The sequence below is a fragment of the Vitis riparia genome, chromosome 15 (genome assembly GCF_004353265.1).
Source record: "Vitis riparia cultivar Riparia Gloire de Montpellier isolate 1030 chromosome 15, EGFV_Vit.rip_1.0, whole genome shotgun sequence".
In the NCBI taxonomy this organism is placed as follows: domain Eukaryota; kingdom Viridiplantae; phylum Streptophyta; class Magnoliopsida; order Vitales; family Vitaceae; genus Vitis; species Vitis riparia.
The window spans coordinates 6,787,834-6,813,005 of record NC_048445.1 but is presented as its reverse complement, the minus strand read 5'-3'; the positions used below and the strand labels follow the sequence as shown (position 1 = coordinate 6,813,005).

Here is a 25,172-nt window from a genome sequence, read left to right as displayed (position 1 = left end):
CCAAGCTGAAGGAAGATTTTGCAAAGTGCTGCGAAATCACCCTTTTGTTATGAGATATTTCACAGCCTTTTTGTACAGTGCTGTGAATTCCCCCTGAAGTTTCACGTCAAGTTGGAAGCCGATAGCCGCAAGCTGGAAGACCACTTCGCATCGGTGCAAAACCAACCGGTTGCTGCGAAGTATTTTCGCAGCCCTTTTTGTTCATCTGCGAAATCTCACAGACCTCATTTTCACCTACGAAATGGTCCTTAGCGCTTCCCGATATTTGTAACCGACACTTGGAGATATTTTTCTTTAGATTTTTGATGTCTAAATCCCCATTTTCTCCTTGTAACCCACCAATTATAGGATTCCTTAGTTATTAAGTTTGGAAAAGGGGTGAATAACCTCAGATATTTTGTTTTGTAATTTTCTTTATATATAACTCTCGGGAGCTTGTTCTCGGGACGATGCATCCTTTGTACAGTTTTGGGAAGGAAGTAAAATACAGAGCACTTGCTCTGTTTTTCATATATATTCTTGTTTTCTCGTTAGTTTTCTTTCTAGCCAATCAAACTCTGAGGATTTTTCCTCAGAGGATGAGAGGCTAGGCTCTTCATATCTTGGAGTGAGGAAAGCCGGGTAAGTTTCTGAATGATAAATTGGAAGTTTTGTTGTTTTAGTTTTTAATGAAGAGAAAGTGTGACCCGTTAATGATTTTTATATTTTTAGTTAACTTAAAACTCCTTTTAATCACCTGGGCCAACACTTGGTAAGGCAAGTGATCTCCGTCCATGGAGATTCACTAGTTTACCCCTTGCGAGCCTCTGGGAGGTGACTTGAAGGTAGGATTTTCTAGAATTGCCAACACTTGGTAAGCTTTTGGACTCCAAGGAGACATCCATTAGTTATTTCTTGCGAGCTTTTGACAGGAAGTCCAAAGTTAAATATCACCTTGAATGGCAAGTGCTAGGTGAGAGGTATGAGCCATTGCAAGTTGCATCAGTGAGAGGGATTTAGTGTTTGAACCCATTAAAGGGAAGCATCTGTACAACACCGGTTGGAGAAGGAACTATATGTTAATTCTCTAATGCGAGGAAAAGAAACAAGTGACCGGAACTCCCTTTTTATATGAGGAATCTGAGCCTAGTGATCTGAAATTTCAAGAAACACTTTTCTTTGTAAGTAAAATCAATTACTATTTTTGGTTAGTTTAAAACCGAATCTTTTTCATTCAAACATCTTTATGTTTTCTTTTAAAACTAACCTTGAAATGAAAAGGCACCAATTCAACTTTGAATTAATATCATATGCAAAGTGAAAACTCATCCCAGTGAACGATCCTAGAGCCACTATGCTATAGTAGCTTTGTCTTTGCTACCCTAGTATATGGTGTAATAGGTTATAAATTTTGTTGATTACTCCCTCAATCAAGGAGCACCAGCTGGACACGAATCAGCTGAGACACCAATTAGGCAAGAATCAACAGATCGGTTTGAGGTTATGATTCCACAGCCTAGGCTTTAGATGGTTCTCAATTACAGATGAGAGGGTTGAGTTTTCATTTATTCTGTCATAACATTGAATGAATCAATGAAACAATAAAATTTGATAGAGTAGGAAGACTATTATAAAAGCTCTCCTGAAGATAAGAATAGATAAGAGAGCTCACCCATGGTTGAGTAAAACAATGTCTATTGAATGAAACCGTCATTCAATTGTCCAAGTAATGCATTTATCTCTAGCAAAAAAGATATGAAAATTGTAATGCTAGGAACTGAAAAACAATTCTTAATTTATTTATTAAAAAAAAAACAAAATAAAGGCCAAAGACGATTCATTGAGTTCAAAAACTAGTTTGACTACTAATTTTTTAAATAACAGTGATATGAAAACAAAGCTAGAAAATAGAAACTGCATGTAAAACATAAATCATATCAAATTCAACTAACAAACAACCCATAAGTAGACATGTAGTAATCTTCCTTAAAACTAAAGACAACTAGTTATCTCATGAATACATGATTACCTCTGGTTGTATTCAGATTTATTTTTCTCCCTCTTCGACATTCTACTGGGGAGAAATAGGAGTTTCATCCTGTGACTCTGTGAAGCATTACTAAGGCCTTGAGGATGGGATCTATCAAAAAAAAAAAAGGCCTTGAGGATGGGATGGAATCTTAAAATGAGAATGCCCGCACAAATTAACTCTTGTTCTCTGAGCAGATTCTGCGACCCTCTTCACTTCCTCGAGCAAATTATAATCTACCAAAAAAGAAAATCAAACTGCAAAAAGGGTAAGTGAAATCTGAAGACAACACAACAAACTTCCTTAACAATATTATAATTTACCCATAATTAAAAACTCAAAATCAGAAAATGAGTACCAAAATCTAAAGAAAAAGTGGCAACCTTCTTCACATAAATTAACTATCAACCCATGAAAAAACTTTGAAACCCTAAATTTGTATCGAAACTTTGAAATTTGAAGACAAATCATTCAACTTCCTCAAGCCAATTACAAATCGCATAATACTACACAAAAAAAACCTTCAAAGCAGCCAAAAGGTATGAAATTTTTTTATTAAATAAAAACATACCTGTGAAGTAATGGACAAACCAGCAAAAGAAAACACTGTAATATGAAGATCAAATAGCAAAATTCCTCAAGCTAATTACAATACAGCCTTAGTGAACATCTTCAAAATGGCGAAACATATCAAAATTTCAAGGAAAAAAAGAACAGAACCTTCCTCAATGGTAACCGCAATCCACTCATGACAAATCTTCAGAATGGCCAAATTGGTAGTGAAAAAAACAAAATCGGGTAAAAAAATTACCAGATAAGAGGATATTATCGTCAAATTGAGAGAGGGGAACGAACTGGGTCCGCTGCCTCTTACCCGTACACCCAGTTTGTTGCTTGTGAGCTTTAACACAAGGAAGACTACAGGAGCACACAAAGCAACCTGGGCATGTGTGCTTTGATAGATTCAATTTGCACTCCTTGCACAGAGGTGGGTGTTTAGAGTTAGGGCTGTTGCAGGTGAGTCTTCTCGTTCTTCCATTGGCGAAAGGTTGAGGGCATTAAGCAGTGTTTTCAGAAGAAATGACCGTTGAATGTGAAATATAATAGCTTTAAACTTGACAATACATATTTTTCTTTACATTTAAACTTTATTCCTTTATTTAGTAAATTGCTCATTAACTTTTTAATAAGTTTGGAAGGCAAAAATATGGTATTTTAATATATCTAGAAGTAAAGAGTTGAGTTTTGAATGTAAGATAATAAAATGCAAAATAAGTCAAAAGTTAAAAAAATAAAATATATTTAACAAAGGGTTATTTGATTAGAAAGGTCATTTAAACACTTAATTTCAAGAATGAAAGATTAATTTTTAAATGTCTTGAGATAGCAAAAACAAAATAAAAAAAATTACAATTTCATAAAATGATCATCATTATCATGGTGTGTTTTGACTTTTCAACATGATATTTATAAATGTTCAATAATTATCAAACTTGAATTCATTATTTGATGCATAAATTTGAGAATGAGATTAATTTCTCAATTAGATATTCACTCATAATATCTAAATTTAAATTATTTTTCATCTTCAATTATTTTATAGTTTTTCTCCTATATTCAAGTTAGTAACACTTACAATGTTTTCAAAGAAATAAATAAATAAATAACTATCATTCATTTCCTAATTTTTTTCTTAGATTTGAGTTAGGAACACTTGTGATATAAAAGTACTATTTCTTTCTTTTTATCCCGTGAAGAAGTAGAAAGTGATGATATTTTAATTTCTCATTTGAAGTGAAATTACACACTTATGTAGTAACAAGACTAATTTTGGAAGCGCTCTTTGAAATTTTGGAGATGTTTTATTAATTTTATGAATCGTTTTATTTATTTTGAGAGTGAAAATTAGTTCTATCTTCCATGATCCCTTGGCATGAACAAAATTTCAATTTTCCTACAATATTAATATTTTTAAAATTTCTCACATATTATCTTCTATATGAAATATTTTTTAAAATTTTTTTTCTTTGATATAATATTTTATAAAAGTAATTTATTTTAAGATAATTTTTGTATTGCAATTAAGTAAAAAAAAAAATCTCATTTTTTTTCTTATCTATTAATCAAGGTAAATAAATTTGTACAAAAATAAAATTTTCAAAAATTCATTTTAACCTATATTAGTTATCATATGCATAAACTAAATTCGTTCAAGAATTTGTGTTCTTTTTGTCAATATTTTATTTTATCATTTTATTTGTTGCTTAATTATTTAATTAAGGATCATGATTAATGAGCTATATTTTATCTATTTTTCAAAACAATTTGTTCTAAAACTAACTTGTTTTCAAAACAATTTTCATATATATGAATTTGATAGTAATTAATCATGTTATGAAACAAATAGTTTTCAATATTTATTTTTAAATAATATTTTATTTCACCAATTTATTTTATCATATAATCCAAAATTTAAATAATTTCTATGATGATAAATTATTTTTTGTAAATTAATATTATTTGCTTCAAAAATAGAAAAAAAAATTAAATAGTTATTTTATTAAAATAATAATGAATTTGAGTGATTTTATCAAATAGAAAAAAATAACGGAGTCATGCCTCCACTACCACGTTTCCAATAACAACAAAAGTTGATATGATGGTACTATGCTTCTCAAATAGAAAAACATCGTTTCCTTGAAACTTCACTTAATATTTAGGCTTAGGATGGAGATGAGGAATTTAATCCTTCCTCTTCTTCATTGTGATTCCAAGCAAATGAAATTATTTTGATTAAAACAAGTATTATGATGGATTAATCTAAATTCATATGTAGCATGAAATATATGGTGTAAATATACTCAAACATTTATACATGTGATTTAATGTTTAAATAAATTTATATAATGCTCAAATATTTTGTTATGACTAATATCTTATAACTATGTTTTACAATGATTTCATGCTTAAAATGAAGCTCCCGTGTTTATTGAAATCTTACTATAAATTAGAAATAGGGATTATTTACAATTTTTTTCCATTTTCATCCAAAACAAAATAATAATAAATAAAACAAGGGAATTATCCATGCCCACTCCACCATCTTATTTTAGCTTTTTTTACTTTTTAAAATTTTAATTAATTATATTAAAAATAGTATAATTTATTATTATTATTATATCTATATGTGTAAGAAAATAAAAATAAATTAAATCAAATTATTTCTTTATATATTATTTATATAATATTAAGGGATGGGATAACATAGTATCCAAACTCAATTGGTTTTTTTTTTAAAAAAAATAAAAAATAAAAAAATGACATATTTCAAACATTTTTATACTTTTCTCAAACTTATTTTATTAACACAAGAAAAGCCAAATATTTTAAAAATGATTTTACAAATAAAAGTCATTATGAAAAAAAAAAAAACCATTTTGTTGATGACTGATACACCATCTTTTATTATTTATTTTTATTTTAAGAGTATATTTTTAATATAAACATAATATAAATTTATATCCAAATTATTTTTTGAAAAATATATATATTTTTTAAAATATATCCATAACAATCCTTAGAATATTTTTTAAAAAAAAAATTAGTTATGCTAAAAAGACTTATTTTAATGCCGCATTATTATTATTATTATTATTATGCTAAACTAGCAGAACCAAAATAATTTATAAATTTATATTATAAATATTTTTAAAAAATATTATTGTAGACCTTTTTTTGACCAGTAAACACATGTTATTTTTTTTTTATTACTATTATTTATTATATTTTATTTCTTTTTTTTTTCTTTTCCTCTTACCCACTTTCCCGCCTCATGAGAGTTTGGTTTTTTTTTATAGGATAGTGAAACCTTCTCTACAAAAGAGAGTGGGGGAAACCTATAAAAGTGAGTGGGTTGCAAGAGACACGTGAGAAAATGACACTACTACCTTGGCATGGTGGTGGTTAAGATGGACACATTTTTGAACGGGGAGAGTAGAGAAAAGGGTAAGCAATAAGAGACTGTTGGGGGAGGCTTGGAGGAGAAGCAAGAACTGGGTGAAAGTTGGAGCAATTTGGTGGGGCGGAGGGGAGAAAATGATGTAAGAAAAGCTATGGGTTGTGTAGGTTGATAAGGGAGTTGTGAGCAGAGGAAGGAGGATATGGATTTTAAGAGAGTGAGCTAAAGATTTAGAGGAAGCTAGGTGATATACGTTTGAGGAAAAGAAGTTGAGGGATATCTTGCTGAATTGTGAGAAAGAAAGTAAAGCTTAAAGCCAAGCAATTCCCAGATATGACTACTGTGAACTTCTTCTATTTCGTTTTCACACTGGTTTACTCTTATTTTCAGTTAATTTTTTTGAGTATTAATAAAATAGAAATGGGACAACGCAATTATCAAAATCAATCACCCGACCCAACCGCTATTCAACGGTGCCTCAGCAATACAACAAGAAACCTAGACGGACCAAAAGTTTGAGTCTAAACGGATTATCCAAACGAAACTTGCAGGGCAAGTCTCTTAAATCGGTAGACAGAGGAAGGATCGCCCCCATCGTGCCAGCGCAATGGTAGTAGGACGAAACACTTGAACCGACGGTTGAATGCACTGACAACGTGGGAGAATAAAAAGGAACCTGAAAAGCCCTAAATCTAACCATCGGTACAATCATCCTTTCCAAAGTAAAAACACAAAAAAAAAACCCTAGAATCTGGATGTCAGGGCGTTCATTTTTTGTCTAAACCCAATAACCGTCGGCGCGGTTCAAAAGAGAACTTCAAACAGAAAGAATGGTGAGCGGCGGGAAGCTTATCGGGGTTAGAAGTGAGCGCTCCTTAGCGAGAAGAAATCCACTAGAAACAAGCCTGAGGATGGCAGTGAGAAGGTAAAGGACGACAGGAGGCACACACAGCGACGATGAGGGCGCAAAGAGGGAAAGAAAAACTCCGAAGAAAGAAAAGACCAAAAAGTAACCCAAAAGGTGTGGAGCCCCTATATTTATAGGGGCCCAAAAACCTAGGAATCTGAAGAGACAAGCCGCTTGGAAACGCTTCTTGATGAGGTGCGCCGTTTGACGGCCAACCTTGGTGGATGTGACGCATCATTGCCTTTCCAAGTGACATGTGTTTTAAAGCGTGCCCAAGAGACTTAAAGAGACGGATAATCCGTTCCACCTCAACTCGTCGGTTGCACGTCCGAATAGAGGTAGACAAATTAAGAGGGCATTGTGGGGGGTTCCCCTCCATGTGTCATTCTCAAACTTAAGATCCCTTGGCCAATCAGGACAAACATGTAACCCGTCTGGGTTCACTTCGTCTAGACCAAGACAAGTTCCGTCTAGCACCAGGAGTGAGAGTTTTCCTTTCTTCCACAAGGCTAGATGGAATCCACAATCTGGGCTCGCTGGAATCTCAGACTGCAAAATCTATCCAATCAAGTCCTCAAGACTTCTGGCAAGTGTGATCAGCCACGCCTGACGTCTGAGCGCCCGCCCGGACACCTGACATCTGAGCGGGTAGACGAGACTCCATTTACACTCAAAAGTCAATATCAATTAATTGTTACACATAATCCTAGACATCGGTAGGATGAATGGACAGTCAGCTGCATAGTTCGAGATTTTGGCACGTCAGCATATGGCACCAATCAGCCACCCTCATTTGACATGATTGCCCAGCAATCATAATTACAAGAAATATTAGAGTGCATAGCCAGCACTACGGTGATGATGTCATCAGCTTTATATAAACCCCTCAAAAAGCACGAATAAGGTACGCACACATATACACTCATTCTTTCTCACAAATAGTTAGAGCTATCTTTGTCTGACTTAAACTTCGGAGGGGTGTGCCTGGACCACCTGTCCAGACATCCTTTTGTGCAGAGAAGAAGTCCGCCTAACTTTTTTGAAGTTGGATAGACTTGACTTTGGTTGGCTCACCACCAACAATTGGGTCAAGAATTTTGGATGGATCTACTTCAGGAAACAACACAAGAACTTGTGTAATGATTGATCCATCCATTTCATTTCACACAACCATTCCATCCATTTCAAGAAATAGTGTAAGTGATCAAGAGGCAACTACAAAGGAGTGGTTGGGTCATAGTTTTAAAAAGCTTAAGGCGCACCAAGGCGCAAAGTCTTCCTAGAGCCTGAGGCGTAAAGACACACCTAAGGCGCAGACTTTAGTGAAGTGAGACACACCTTATTTTACATAAATATTTTTATATAATATAATCAAGTGCTCGAAAATTTTCTTCTATTTTTACCCAATTTCTTCGTTTTTTTTTTTTTCACATTATTCAGGAGGCTAGGGCATTTTTTTTTGTTTTTTTTTTTTTGTTTTACAAGTCTAAACACAAACATATATTGGGTTTTAGAAGAAGAACAGGCCAAAACAACATTGTTTTTGGCCTTTTTTTTAAATAAAAAAAATGTAAAAGACAACGTTGATTTGGAACATGTTCTTTTAAAAGAACAAACCAAACGACGTCGTTTTGGTCTTAAAAAAATTTTAAAAAAGAAAACTCTTGTCATTCTCCCTCTATTGCTCTACAACTCATCATCGGATGGTGAGAAAATGACCAAAAGAAGAAGAATAATAGAAAGAAGAAGAAGAAGACAATGGATGAGGATAAAGGCGTGGCGTTGCGCTTGGTCAGGAGGCGAACACTTTGTGTGCCTAATTAGTGCCTCCATGAAGGGACGACGCTTGCAATCAAGTGAGGCGCTGGAGGGTGGCATTGAGCCGCCTGGAGCCTAGGCGCGCCTTTCACAACTATGAGTTAGGTCATGAATTTATTCTTCTTATGTAATGATTGATCTATCCATTTCATTTCACACAACTATTACATCCCTGTTTTAAGAAACAATATATGCACATACTTCTTGTAATGTGGTCATCGAACGGTGGGATTTTTTTTACAATCAATATGGTAGTTTTAAAAAATAGTTTTTAGACTAATGTAGTAGAAATTTTTTAAAAAAATTTATTGTAATTTTTATCAAGTAAGAAAAAGAAAATTAAAAAATCGTTATTTTCTTTTAAAATAATCTTTTCAAAAAATAATTTTTTTTCCTTTTAAAAAAATTTATAACAAAAAAAATTGTATTTCTAAAAACGTTTCTAAAATTTCTTTAAAAAAATTTGTAAGTTAAAATCTTATTTTGATGAGATGATTTTTTCCCTAAAAGTGGGTAGCACCAATTGAGGTTGATCTGGAACCACCAGATCCCTCCCCAGCCTTGTCATTCCAAAATAAGTATCAAGCAGTGAGCTCCCTCCCCCACCCTTGTCGTTCCAAAATAGGTATCCTCCTCTTATTGCTCCCTCCGTCCTAAAAGGCCATCACAGCAGGGTACAATGGTTGCATATTGATTGAACTTGCATTATATAAGGGAATCAAAGTTTTAATAAATGTATCTAATATTTTTAGTTTCAAGAAGATGTGGGATAAATAATTTTCATTTCTTTTAAAACAACAGATAATACAGTATAAAGACAAGCAAATAACTATATATGATAAAGAAAACTCCATCCAAAAAAAAAAAAATCATATTACAATTTAAAAATCCCTATACAAAAAAAAAAAAAGTCCTTGCTATAATCTAATAATATAAACTATTAAATACTAACCTATAAGTAATTTATTTTATTATTAATCTTTTTTTATTCTTTATTTACTTAATATATCTTCTCTTAATTAATTTAAGTTGGGATTTACTTCTTTTTTATTTTTAACAGTTTTAATTTTATACTTTAATCTTATAAATAGAAAATAAATATCATGTTGATAATAAAATTCACAATATATATAAAGATTTCTAAAAAAAGAGAGTATTGAATTAAACAAATGGGTTAAGTAAGTCTGAATATTATTAAAAACAGAACGGAGATGAAAAGAAGAACAAAATGGAAAAAGAGGAAAATATCAGCGAGTACCTCGGAAAGCTTGTCTCCTTGAGCTTGAAAGGAGTTGGCGAGTTGTTGGGTGGATGGGCCGTCGGAAGAATCTAGGGCTTTGCGGCCGCGAAACTCCTCTTGCTCTTCCACCTTTGCCTTCATGGTACTAGTAGGTTGCTGCTCCTCTTCATCTTCTAATGGACGATTTGATATTAGCGGCTAGTGACCGCTACTTGTCATTGCCCATGCTCTGCCTCTTCCACGTTATTTTCATCCTTGTAGGCTTTGTAGTTCATATATGGGCTGACCCTCAGCTTAACTGGACTGGAGGCCCAACGTCCAGCCCATCTTCACATTAATTGGGCCCAACAAATATGCTGAACCCAAATCATGTCCTCCATTTACATCTTAATTTCCTTATCACTTGTCAATACAATAATCCACTGCTGTATAGTCCGCGACTACACACGATAATCATCGCAAAGATTTCTAGAAGGAGAGTTTGCCCGGTTGCTCACCACCGTGGAGCAACGTCGTCCCCACGTAACATTTAGACACATAGGCTACGTGTCATCATCCTAGGGCCTCAGAATCTGGCGCTGAATTCTTAGAGATTGTACAAGGCGCGTGAAATGAGATGGGTTCCACCCACGTGGAATGGCTTAATGCCCAAGTTATAATCTGATTGGCTCTCCTCATTATTTTAAGGCTCAACCTATTAAGACTAAGTGAGAGTGAGATGAAGGCTAGTGGAGAAGTGGTCCCAACCCTGTGTGGAGCAAGCTCCATTCAGAAGCAAGTCTCGAAGACCACAAGAATATATGAAGTGTATACTATATGGGCTTGTTGGACGAGTTGTTAATTATTTAATTAATTGGTTACACTTAATGTTAATTAATGATTAGTGATTAATTACGGACTTTGGGTTATGTAAGATACTAAGATTACTGCTATATAATATAATATAATGCTAATGCCTGCAACTGTCAAGAGTCAACAGTCAACAGTCAACTGCTATATAATATAATATAATAGCAGTAAGTGAAATAAGGCCTGCAGGCTGTAGGTTGTAGGGGAGATCGAATTCATATTTATATTCTACATCCATCAATCCATTATCTAGTCAAATTTATCCATTTTCCATCCCATTTGACTCTACCATCTCTATCAATCAATTTGAGCGCGTGGAGCCACTCTCAATCAGAGATAGTCCAATTTGAGCGCGTGAATCTGACTATATCATCAGCGCGTCCTCCACCATCTGGATCAAATCATGGAACCAGAGATTGAATTAGAGATAGTCCAGTTTAATTCAATAATCAAAGGAAAAAAAAAAGAAAAAAGACACAGATGTGGAAGAAAAGATTTCACGGTTTAAATTTTTTTTTGATTGATAAAATTTTTTTATCAAATTTTATTACTAAGTTTTAAAATTGAAAATCAATAATAAGATATAATTTTTGTCACCAAAATCACTCTAAAAACAATTTCTCCCATCATATTATTATTTACCTTGGTATTTATGAATTTGTAAATTTACTAAAACTTCCTCACCTATTATTAATTTTTTTTGTTTAAATATTTTTATTATTTTATTTAAAAGTATGCAACATGGCTAATCTTTTATCATATTTTCTATCATTTCCTAATAAGTGAATAATTGATGATAAAAACAATAAAAAGAATAATAGTAATAAATTGTTATAATAAAAATAATAATATTCCTAATTTTATTATATTATTGATGAAAGATATTTAGAAATTATCTTATGATTTAAATATGTATAATTATTATCAAATCAAATCATTTCAAGGTCAAATTTTTCTAGAGATATTACAAGGTTGGATTTTGAAAATGATTAGAATTTATATTTCTATCAAATTTGTAGATGTTATGTTTTATACTTTTTTTTATTTAAAAGAAAAGAAGTAAAATGCAAAATAATAATAAATTTATTTTATTTTTATTTCTTTACTACTTGTGTGAATGAACGTGCCGCTTCAAAGTTTAGGAAAGAAAGCGAAAATAAATTTATTTGGAATATTGCAATGGTTTGTCAGGAGTTTTTAGGCTGATGATGTGCTTTTTAGAAAAAAAAATGACACAAAGATGTTGAGGAAAAGATTTCACAGTTTAAAATTGTTTTGATAGATAGAAATTTGTTATCAAATTTTATTATTAAGTTTTAAAGTTGAAAATCAATAATAAGATATAATTTTTATTATCAAAATCACTCCAAATTTTTCCTCGATGTTATTATGAACTTGTAAATTTACTAAAACTTCCTCATCTATTATTATTATTTTTTTGTTTAAACATTTTTTTTATTTTATTTAAAAGTATGCAACATTGATAATCTTTTATCATCTTTTTTATCATTTGCTAATAAGTGAATAATTGATGATAAAAATAATAACAAGAATAATAGTAATGGATTGTTATAATAAAAATAATAATATTTCTAATTTTATCATATTATTAATGAAGGATATTTGAAAGTTATCTCATTTTTTAAATATTTATAATTTCATCCTATTTATAAGAAAACAAATAGAATAGCAAATTATTTAATTAAGAAAGATATTTGTAATAGGAGTTAAATCATTTGGAGGCCAAATTTTTTTAAAGATGTTACAAAATTTAGTTTCAAAAATGATTGTAACTTATTTTTCAATTAAATTTATAAGTATTTTGTTTCATGGTCTTTTTCCATTAAAAAAAAGGTAAAACATAAAATAATAAAAAATAATTTTTAAGTACTTTAATTTTGTTATTTAATTTAAAATAATAAAGATAGATAGATATTATGTAACATAGATAATCTTTTATCATCTTTTTTATCTTACATTAATAGGTGAATAGAGTCAAAATACAGAATAATAACAATGAATACATTTTGTTCTTATTATTTATTTTTTTTCTATCACTTATAAGCATTTGATACCCTTGCATAAGGTACCAGTGAAGGTGACAGTAGAGCACCAATTAGCATTTTCTTTTTATTTTTAAATCATTGGAGGACAACACAAAGGATATGTTTTAATAAAACTTAAAATTAAATATTAAAATTTTAGTATTCAATTATGTGATAAATAAAAAAATTAATTTCTAGACACTATTTATTTTCCAAATTTGTTCTTTATTTAATCACCGTAGTTGTGAATTAGAATACCTCTTAAAAAATATTGTATTATAAACTTGTGTATACCTTATTTAAAGTAATATATTAAATATTATATTATGCCGATATATTGTAAGTTAGATCCGTATAAGGTTCATTGTATAAATGTTTTTTTTTTAAATTTAAAAAATGCCTCCTATAAAAGTAATTGTTTAAATTTTCATTGTTTTAGAAGATATTAAAATTAATTTTTTTATATAAATATTTAAAAATTGCCAATGTTGCAAATCCAATTATTGGTTTCCATAACTGATATGATACATGAAAATACATCGCTTTGTCCTTTTTCTTTTTCTTTTTTTTTTCTTTCAATTTTTAACTTTGTTATAATTATAAACAACGCCAAAAAAAAAAAAAAAAAAAACCTTAGTTTCAAAAATTAGTTAAAATTATCTAAATTTTGTACAATTAAAATGAAAAATAAATTTACTATAAATTAGTAAAATTATCATCCCAAAAAACCAATATGGCTGAAATAGATTTTATTTTTATAACCAAAATCAAAATTTTACCATACACTCACTATTTTCATCTTACAATTCATAAAATTTTCATGAAATTTAACTTCTATAAATTTCTTTAGGTTCCTCCTAAAAATGACAAAATTTAGATTAGAAATGAATTTCTTATAAATTTTTAAAATTCAACTTCTTATTCTATAATAAAACCAAAACAAACTATCAATACTTAATTCCAATGAAAATTTTTAATTAGAACTTCAAAACACGATTCACACTAGAAAAAAATTCCATTGTAATTAACTATTCCAATTAATTTTGAAAAATAAAAAAATAGGATTTGGAACTCTTTCATAAATTAAATAAAAATTAATGAATTAATCTTCATAATGAAATACAAATAAATAAAAAAAAAATTCTTATATTATATATCAGAGTTGTTATCCAAATTATTATCTAAATATTTAATTTTCTAGTAATTACGTAATAAATTATTATAACAAAATTTGATATTTTGAGATATTTGAAAATTATTTTTTAAAAAATTAAATAAAATAGTGAGTGAGTTTTTTAGCATGTAACAATAAATGGAGACATTAATACTCAACAGCAAACAAACAATCTACACTCCCCACACTTTTGACAACTGTACACACCTACAATTTGAGAACTTCTTGGAAGCTTTGAATTGAGAAAATATCCCCATCTCGTGGCAAAGAAAATAATAATACAATAATAAAGGCAGCCTGGTTGGCCTCATTTTGAAGCTGAGGGACGGGGACCCCAGAGAAGCCGAACTAAAAGAGACTCAAGAGTGTGGTCAGTGCCAATCTCGATCTTTCTCTCCAGATCTCGCCGGCGGCGATCTCCCATAATCTCTGGTCAGTCAATCTCATTTTTTGTAGGGTTTTCGAAATTGGGCAACAGTATGTTGAGTTTTTTGGTTTTGATTGCTGAAGAAATTGGGGATCTTTGTTTGATTGTCTTCAAAGTTTAGGAAAGAAAGCGAAAATAAATTTATTTGGAATATTGCAATGGTTTGTCAGGAGTTTTTAGGCTGATGATGTGCTTTTTAGTGGCTCCAAAATTTCTGCAGCTTAGTTGTTAATTTGGAGACACATTTGTTGTGTCGTTGTTCCAATGGAATGTTGATGTGCAAATCTGTCTTATTCACTGATCTTCGGTTTTTTTTAATGTATTTAAATACGCTAAACCAGTAGAAATTGAAATGGGTATTACACAAGATTTCCTCAACGCTATTGATGAGTGTCTCTTGGAGTCTGGAGGAACTTAAGTGTCTCTTCAAGTATTCCATGTGTTTTCTGGAGGTTGGTTTTTATTTGTTTCAGTTAATTGCTGAGCCTTCAGCACTTCATTTTGTTGTAAGAAAGTGTCTCTTTTACTAGGATTGTTGCAAGCGTTTTTCAATTTTGGTTGGATCTTGGGATGAGAGGTTAACATATTTTGTTTATGAGAAAATACGGGGAAGAAAAGTGGATACTAAAATGCCATATATGGGATTTTCTATTGTTTGGGAACAGAAAATGCAACTTTTAAATATACCTTTTCCTGTGTTCTGTTTTGTGTAAGAACGGGAAAGATTAGCAGCTGCTATTAGTTTATACTTCCCATGTTCAGGGGATATTACGGAGAGGTATTTGGGAGGCCTTGCTTGCTAAACAATACGTAAAAAAATATGTTTTATTAGTTCAATCATAATTTTATTATATAAAACCATATTTGCAACGAAACATATCGGAATTTGATCTTATGTATAGAGAACATTTAGGGTAATAGAAGCACATCATTTCTATAAGATAGTACAAAAGATAAATTACATAATCTTCCTTTGGTAATGGCCTATAGGGGTAAATGCTCCTCTTGTCCACTGTGCCTCTAATGCCGGTGTTGTTTTGAGTCCTGAACATATCAAAGTGATAAAATGGTTTATTCAAGTAGCATACATGTACATAGAAGATTGGATAGATAATGGAAGTGAGTACATGGTTAACATGAATAAATAATTCATATTCATACTGGTAATGGTATTATCAATCTAAACCCAACATACACTTGTTCAGGACTAAATTTTTGTTGTATACATCATATAGGGTGATGTATATATTCTAACTAAAACATTTATGTAAATTACACATTCTTGAATATCAATAAATATGAGTTCAAGTCTATCTTATTCATACAACTTGAAAATCCGCATTGCAAGACTAAAAGTGCCAAACAAATATGAAAAAAATTTAAAACCGAAGTGGTTGAAGTGTTTTGAGCATCATACCTGGGAGAAATGGAGTCTAAACTGGAGGCCGCCTTTGTAATCCCTCTACAAATATGGGATTACGAGTCATGAACACAACAGATAAGTAGGCTGTCAGACGACTTATTTGGTAAAGAAAATGGAGACGAAGTTGGTGTAAGCAGTTCCATGCCATCTTTACTGTAAGGATGACCCAAAAACCAAGCAGCATCTGTCCAAATATTGGAACTAAAATCAGCAACAATAAGATTGGGGCAAGTGCGCCAGAGAGGAGTTGAATGGGCCCAATAAACTTAAACTTCTTGCCAACAATAATTGTTCCCACATAGATGGAAATAACAACAGCAAAAGAAGATATTATGGCTTCTTCAAATGGGGAAACACTGTTGGATTGAAATTTCACTTGGATGAGGACTCCCAACGTTGAAAGGTAGAGTACATAAGCTTCAAATGCAATGGGGAAACTTGATCTTGCTCTGTGATGCCAAGAAAATGAAATTACTTTGATTCATGATCACATTTAATGAAACGAGTGTTTAATGAGCAAGTTATTAATGAAATTCATAATAAACCAAGAAAATACACAAAGCCTTCTCAATAATGAAGGCACAAATACAATGCTAAATTTAATTAATTAATACCTATATTTGTGGAGTATGTGATGGTGAAAATAATTATCTGAATCCAATGTTGTGTCATAGTTAAATGACTCAGGGTCCTTCCCTAAATTTCCCTAAATCCATTAATCATCTATAAGGTTTCACAGTTCAAAAGTTTTTGATAGATAGAAATTTGGATTTTGAGAAAATGTGAGGAAGAAAAGTAGAAAGTGAAATGCCATATATGGGACTTTCTATTGTTTGGGAACACATAAAATGCAACTTCTAAATATACCTTTTCCTGGGTTCTATTTTGTTTCAATGGGAAAGATTAGCAGCTGCCATTGGTTTATACTTCCTACGTTTTGATGATATTATGGAGAGGTAGTTGGGAGGCCTATCTAAACAGTATGTAGAAAATATATTTTATTAATTAATTGCATAATTCTATCATATAAAACCATGTTTGCAATGAAACCTGTCATAAACTTGTGGGCATTTGATCTTTAAATATGGATAAGGGGAAGAGTAATTAACAATGTATAGAGACAAAACAAAGATACTATCTTTTGTTAAAATAACTTACTAATATTAAAACAACACTTTTAATGAGAGTATAGGATGACACCACTTTAAAAACTACAAGAACCAAATATCTATTACTCCAATGGGCCAAAACAACTCAACAAACTCTAAACCAAGTGTAACTGCCCCTTTTACTCTTCTTCCCTATCTCTCGTGTTGTACTGATTCTTGATCCATATGAGTAGCCATTCAAAATATGGGATCAGTATCAACAATAACAAAGTTGCAGCTAGAATTCCACTCAGGTACCTAATATGACCCAACATAAGGAAATGTCTTTTGTTTTCAATTTTGAGGTTTTCATCGTATTTGAAGATTTCATAAACAACAACTATGAAATATATAAATATTGCAAATAAAAAGATTCGCATAGGCAAACGGAGGAACATTCTCATGTTCATACTTTATAAGGACATTTCAACCTAGATTCACGAGGAAAAAGATGAAAATCGATAAAGCTCTATCATGAAAACAATAAATAAAAAAACAGGAAATTCAATTAAATTTATGAAAATAGGCACTAGTAACATCAATTCAAAAAATTAAGTAAATATGATTAAATTAATCCTTTTATCTAATTTTAAAAAATACTATACAATTTTATGTAAATCGACTATATTTTTAGAATATTAAAAATACATCAGAAATATAAAGAGTAGTGCTTTGTGTTTTAATGGATAAAAGACCTAACATTATATTTGAGAAGCAAATGATTGAAATAATAACTCAATTTTATTTTGAGATTTAATTTAAAACTAAAGTTTGAAAATTTGAGTAGCGATAAGTAGAAAAGCATGGAGGAAAAAGAGTGAAATGTCAATAGTGGTATTATTTTCATTCAAACCATACATGAAAGACAGTTTTAACTGATTAAGATATACTTAATGGGTATGTATCAAATGAAGGCACAAACAGAGGTACCATGTGAAACATAAAAATTGAAAGAAATGATTTAAAAGAGTGATTGAATTCAACAAATGGGTTAGGTAAGTTAGAGAGCATTAAAAACAAAATCGAGATGGCTCGAGGAACAAAATGGAAAAAGGTTATGAAGGAAAAGCCGTTGAGGCCTTTGATGCAAGAAAATGATGAGGAAGAGAGCAGCAATTGTGTGGAAGAGAGTAGCAATCATGTGTGTGGCATGATTGGGCAACCATAAAATAGCAGGAGAGAAGATGGCATACCGTGGTTGTCTGGCCATGAAGAAGTCTGGAACGCAGATGTAGCTCTTACAGACTCTTACTTTGACGTCTGTAGTGAAACGCAGACTGCTCTCTTCTCCCTTTATATTAGCCAAACGTCTGTAGTGAAACGCAGACTGCTCTCTTCTGCTCTCTTCTCCCTTTATATTAGCCAAACGTCTGTAGTGAAACGCAGACTGCTCTCTTCTCCCTTTATATTAGCCAAACGCTGCCCCCGAAACGCAGACTGCTCTCTTCTGCTCTCTTCTCCCTTTATATTAGCCAAACGTCTGTAGTGAAACGCAGACTGCTCTCTTCTCCCTTTATATTAGCCAAACGCTGCCCCCGACTTCTATATTAATCATCCCGACTTATGTTATCCAAACCCCGAGTGCATTTGACTTTATGTTAGCCAAACCCCTTCTATATTAATCATCCCGACTTATGTTATCCGACTTATGTTATCCAAACATCCCGACTTATGTTATCCGACTTATGTTATCCAAACCCCGAGTGCATTTGACTTTATGTTAGCCAAACCCCTTCTATATTAATCATCCCGACTTATGTTATCCAAACCCCGACTGCATTTGACTTTATGTTAGCCAAACCCGGACTTATGTTATTAGCCAAACCCGACGTATGTCTCTTCCTTTATATTAGCCAAACGCTGCCCCCGACTTCTATATTAATCATCCCGACTTATGTTATCGACTGCATTCGACTTTATGTTAGCCAAACCCGACTTATGGCGTAACATCCGACTGCATGTAACATCATCATCCCCTCTACCCAGACTAAGAGGCTGCCCGACGCTGCCCAGAGTGCAAAGGCTGACAGCGTTTGGGCAGTCGGGCAGCCTTGCACTCTGGGCAGCGTCTTAGTCTGGGGAGAGGGGATGATGATGTTACATGCATATTGATTGTGTTTGCATTTATTAAAGAAATAAAAGTTTCTAATAAATATATATAATATTTTTTGTTTTGAACCGATGTGGGATAAGTAATTTTCATTTCTTTTAAAACTACACGTAACACAATATGAGAAACAAAAAATAAATAACTATATAACAAAAAAGAAAGTTAACTCAAAAAAAAAAAAAAAATCATATTATAACTTAAAAACCCTATAGACAAAAAAATAAAAAATAAAAAATAAAAATCTTTGCTACAATCTAATAAAGTAAATCGTGAAATACTAACTAATAAGTTATTTATTTCATCTTTAATTATTTTTTCATTTGTTTAATATATCTTTTATTGATGTAAGTTGGCATCTCTTTTGGTCTTGAAATAGACACGTGAGCATTAGTGCCTTCGTTGGATGGAGAGAGAAAGGAGCAGGACATTTTTATATAAGTTAGGTACTTTAAAAAAAAAATAATTCCTAATCTACCATTATAAAAAATAATTTTAAATTTATTATAATTTTTATTGATTAAGAAAAAAAAAATAAAAATCATCTTTTAAAAAAATTATAGGTGAAAAACATCTCTTAAAAAAAAGATTTTTAAAATTTTTTGAATTACAAACTAAAATCGTCTTTGAAAAAAAAGAACAATTTAAGAGAAAGAAGAAATTTAGAGAGAAATTAAAGAATAATATTTTTAAATTTAAAATTTATCTAATAAAATTAATTTAAAATTTAAAATTAAATAATTATTTAATAAATTTAAAAATAATTTAATAATAAATTTAGTTTTTTAAAAACTCAATTTTCATATTATCAATAGATTTTTTTTTTTTAAAATCTGAGAGTGAAAGAAACAAAAAGTAAATATATAATATTATTTATCTTATAAATAAAAAATAATATAAAACTAAATTAATTTCTATTTATAGTTATAGTTAATTTAATTAATTTAAAAATAAATTTAGAGATAAATACCAAAATATTTTTGAAATCAATATATAACTTAATATAAAATAGTATTTTTTAATATTAATATTAAAAATAATTTATATTTTTATAAATATTATTATTGATAAATATCCCAATAATTATAATTATTTTTATATATTAAATTTAGTAACTAAAATTAATTAATTTTATTGAAAAATAAATTTTTGAAAATCCACTTTTGAAGAGATGTTTTCCTTTTTATTTATTTATTTTTAATTTTATAGAAATAGTCCCTTAAGAGAATTTCTCCCACAAATTTTTTTAATGACATGTTTTCTTTTTTCCTCGTGTCTGCTTTTTTATTTTTTATTTTTATTTTTTTGTTTTGACAGATCTCTTATTATTTTAGTCAATAAATTTTTTCTAAAGAAATTTTAGAAATTATCTTTTGAAAATATGATTTTTATTTTTTATTTCTTAATTAACAAAAATTAAAATAAATTTGGAATTATTTTTGCACGGTAGGCTAGGAATTATTTTTTTAAACCACCGTGCTTTTATAAAAAATTTGAAAGCAGAAAGAACAAGAGCAAAGTTCTTATATAATGGCACATGTCCATGAATGATGTATGGTTACGCCTTCAATTGTTTCCACTTAAGGATGGAATTTGGTGGGACTCCTACCTTTCTTGTCGCCAGTCACCATTGTTGACTTCCTGCTGTGGAAATAGATGAACATATTAAACAAGGGATTTTGATTAAAAAAAAAAAAAAACGTCTTTTTTTATAAAATATTTATTAAAATATGATAGTTTTGAAACTATTTCCAAATGAGTATAGATTTGAAAATAGCTTGTGGTTTGAGATTTGAGAGTTGATTTAAAAATCTAATATTGCTCAAAATAGTAAGAAAGTATGTGAATTGAGATTGAAATTTTCTCAATGACAACTACCATGGAATAGACAAATGTTATAAATAGCAAGATTTTGATCACTATGTTATTTTGTGTAAACACACGTTTTCTTAATCATATTTTGATAGAAGAGCTCCCTCATAAAAATAAGTACAAACTAAAAAGTTAGTGCAATGCTTGTTATGACACAAAAGAATATGAAATTTCTAGTAGATTTATTTTGTTTTTATTTATTTATTTTAAATTGCAACAATCTTAATTTATTTTTTATTTAAAACTTAACATGCTACCCCCAAATTTGGAAATTTGTTAATTTAGTTAATATTAATTTATTTTAAATTTATTAATATTATTTACTAATATTAATTTAGTTGCAACTATTATCTTAATTTATTTTTCATTAATTTAATATTGGATTATTATTTTTCATTTTTCATTTTTTATTTTTATTTTTGAAATTTAATTCAGTAACAGCTCTATAAGATATGTTTATATTAATTCATTTTTCATTAGTTTAACATTGAATTATTATTATATTTATTTTGAAATTTTGAAAATTTTCAACACTTGCGAAGTACAAGGGATTTGCACCATCATCACAATGGAACCTAGCTACACCTAAGAAGTGTAGGACACCACCATCCATACATGCAGACTTTTTATCTTTTGTTACTAATTTTGCTCTGCTTTCCTAAGGATTAAGATGTAACTTATTGTTAGAATACTGTTGGAAAGCTCAAAACCTCAAACCTCAAACTTCAAAAGTTACTCAACCGCTGAAAGTGATCTACACGGTTCAAAACAGATCAAGCTTCCAAGTTGAAGTATCAAGTTATGCACCATATTCTTCCAAATGACCTTTTTCTAAGCTTTTACTTAAAACAACATTCAAGAAATTGGAGTTTGGAATTTTTAAAAAGAGCATATTCAGCTCTGGGAAGTATTCCTTGAGCAAAGAGGAGAGAAAATAGATCCTAAATGTTCCCCAGATTTTTCAAGTTAGACACTACTGAGTTACACTAGCTTGATCTACTTCATATCTCATATAGACTATCATTGTGCCAGGATCTATTTGATGCAGGCATTGATACCTCAGCAGGAAGCATGCAATGGGCAATAGCAAAGTTCATTAACTATCCTGATGCATTCAAGGTCAGAGAAGAAATAGATTTAGTAGTTGGAGGCACTAGACTTGTTAACGAATCTGTAGTAAAAATGAATTTTGTATATTGATTCGAATGAGTCTCTACATAGATATGTACAGTTAAGGTAGATGGAAAATAGGAACTGATTCCCTAAAATCTGTCATGAAGATTAGGAAATAATATCTCTAAAAAATAAAAACAGAAAAGAAGATATGAACCTTCCTAAAATATATCAATTGCAGTAATAAAATTGATTTGACTTCCTAAACTTGCCACCAGAACCAAATATCTCAAACCTCCCCTACTTGCAAGCAGTTGTGAAAGAAACACTTAGACTGTACCTTCCATGACCTGTGACAAGGAGAAACACTGCAAAATTGTATAATTAGTTTATATATATATATACCTGAAAAAACTGCAGTAGCGATAAATCTCTATGCTAGCATGAAAGACTGTAAGAAATGGGATGATCCTAATGAGTTCCACTAGAGGTGTTCTTGGTTTCCTCAAAAGAACAAGTGGATTTTGAACAAACACTAAAGAAAAAACATCAATTTTGTCCCATTTGGCGGTGCGAGAGGCTGCCCAAGGACATTGTTGGTATCTAGTTTGATGCATACTATGATTGCTACTGTTCAATGCTTTGATTAGAAGGTTGGTGGAGTTGGACATGGGGCTAAGTTGATATGCACTCTAGCCAGGCATGTCCTTGAGCATGGTTCACTCATTCATGTGTCATCCCATAGTTAATTGTAACCCTTTTGAGGGACTTATCTGGGTATTTGATTCTACAACGGATGCTATTATCATCTATGTCCCAAGTGTTTCAATGCTTTCTAGCTATATCTGAACAGTTGTTCCATGACTAATAATGAATTATATATAACAAGACATAGTTTCTTATAGTATGTTATTGGCTGATCAGCCAAGGCTGACTATAAGACTCCAGAGCCTCTGCTACGAATCATATCACCTAGTTGGAAACCAATAGTCATTCCAGAAGTCTATTGATTCACCATTTCCCACAAGGTTCCAAGGAAAAGACAATAATTTAAACCAACTTTGGAAACCCTTAATGTTCATTGTCTAGAGTTAGACAACCTTTTGTTTAAAAAAGGTCGTTATTAGGATTTATACGATACAATAAGTAAAGCTCTTTAATTTGAGGCCAAGATTACAATTAAGTAGAATAAGCAATGCTTACGAAAGGAGTAGAACCAAAACAAATTTGAAAAGTTTTTCCAATCAAATTGATGACTCCATTACACCTAAATTGTTTGTAAACATTTATTCCCTATTGGTCTAAAGAAAAAAGCATGCCACATGAGGTTTTGTCCTCAATGGAGTTGGGGATTCAATCTTTTGTACAAACCAGAAAGACTTCATCAAGATGGGCTTATCGTTAAAGCCTAAACATTCTAAAAACATTATATCGTAGATACCTTTAAAACTGCACATTCTTTGAAACAACAGGCATTAGAAGGTTACAATTCTAAATTTAAAAAGGACATTTGATTTCTGCCAAGTGCATGGTTAGAAATATTGAATTCAAGCCAAGACAACCCTCAAAAATCCAACAACCAAAGGCAGGCCAGATGGCAACAGATCACCTCTCTAAACATCCATTTCTAAAGGGAAAATCCTAGGCTTCTTTTGTTGTTCTAAATAACAAGACCTGGCTAGCCACTTTGATTAGATCAAGTACACTAAATTCAGGGCAGTTTTGACCCTCAAAACAGAATCTAGGTAATCTGTTATTTTATATCACTATGAAAAATAGAACACATATCATAACAGAGATTCACCCCCACACCTTAATTTAGAAAACTAGCTCACCCCCCTTTAAGGGTGGTGTGTTGCTGATCCTCCCCCTATATAAATCTCGAGTCATTTTTTTTAATTGAGACATCAAATTCCACAACCTACATTCAATGCTCTCCAATGGCATTGTCATGTATTCACCTTCTCTTGGTTTTTTGTGTCTTTGGTACTAGCAGATACACTAATTAACTTTCCATTTCCTGTGACACTTGGTTGATCTACACATCTAAATACAAGTATTAATGTTGGATTATGTTCTTTATTCTTCTTAGGTGTTGATGCGGCGATTTTCACACTACCAAATAGATGGAGGAAAACTATATGGCCGGGGATCACACCTGGATCTGGAAAACCTCAACTAATGGATGGTGGGCTTGAATTAAGACCAGGTCAATCGGTAGATATCAATGCCTCACAAGGGTGGTTAGGCCATTTTTGGGGCCCCCGTAGCTGTTCATTTGACAACTCAGGAAAGGGAAACTATGTCAGAGGTGATTGTGGTGGTGTGCTAAAATGTGTTGGGGCAGGCGGTGCACCACTTGCAACACTTGCAGAGTTTACCCTCGATAGCCCTGTAGATTTTTATGATGTTAGCCTAGTTGATGGATACAACATGCCAGTGTCAATATTCCCTTCCAGTGGGTCTGGTGAGTGCAAGGCAGTGACATGTGTTTCAGACTTGAATCACAGATGCCCCAAGGACCTGCAAGTTCTAAGGAATGGTACTGTTGTAGCTTGTAACAGTGCATGCATGGCATTCAACAAACTTGAGTACTGTTGCTCTAGAGCCTACAGTACTCCTGAAACCTGCGAGCCAACAGAGTATTCTAACATGTTCAAGGCTTCTTGTCCTACATCTTATAGCTATGCATATGACGACCCAACAAGCACTTTGACATGCAAAGAAGCTAATTACTTGATCAGATTTTGTTAAAATTTATTTCTAAGAAGCAAAAAACCCTCATATGTACAGAACATTTGAACATCATATAAGCACAATCCATTGAAGATACGTTTATACTGCAGGTAAGCAATATATTTGGGCCTTATAAAAGTAGATTGGATAGAAATCAATTCCGGTATGCTTGTTGTTGATGGCGAAATTCCCCTACTGCAATAGTAATCACCAGCAACAGAATCTCGATCAACGCGTTGTAGTAATTCCTCATTCCTCCTGTAAAAAGGATGTCCGGATGGGTTGTCCAGACACACCCTCCGATGATTAAGTTAGTATTTTGGAAGTTGTTGGAAAATAGAGTTTTC

At 31.3% G+C, this 25,172-nt stretch overlaps 1 protein-coding gene and 1 pseudogene across 1 annotated transcript; one reads left to right on the top strand and one right to left on the bottom strand.

Annotated features, from left to right (window-relative positions):
• Positions 1-1,461: 1,461 nt before the first annotated feature.
• On the bottom strand, positions 1,462-3,066 carry LOC117931914 (annotated as a pseudogene).
• Positions 3,067-18,024: 14,958 nt separating this feature from the next.
• Positions 18,025-24,961, top strand: LOC117931913 (pathogenesis-related thaumatin-like protein 3.5). Its single transcript, XM_034852986.1, has 5 exons — positions 18,025-18,138; positions 18,274-18,475; positions 22,025-22,095; positions 22,740-22,789; positions 24,147-24,961. Exons 1-5 carry the CDS (start codon positions 18,025-18,027, stop codon positions 24,841-24,843), a joined length of 1,134 nt encoding a protein of 377 aa, XP_034708877.1. The 3' UTR covers positions 24,844-24,961.
• Positions 24,962-25,172: the final 211 nt, after the last annotated feature.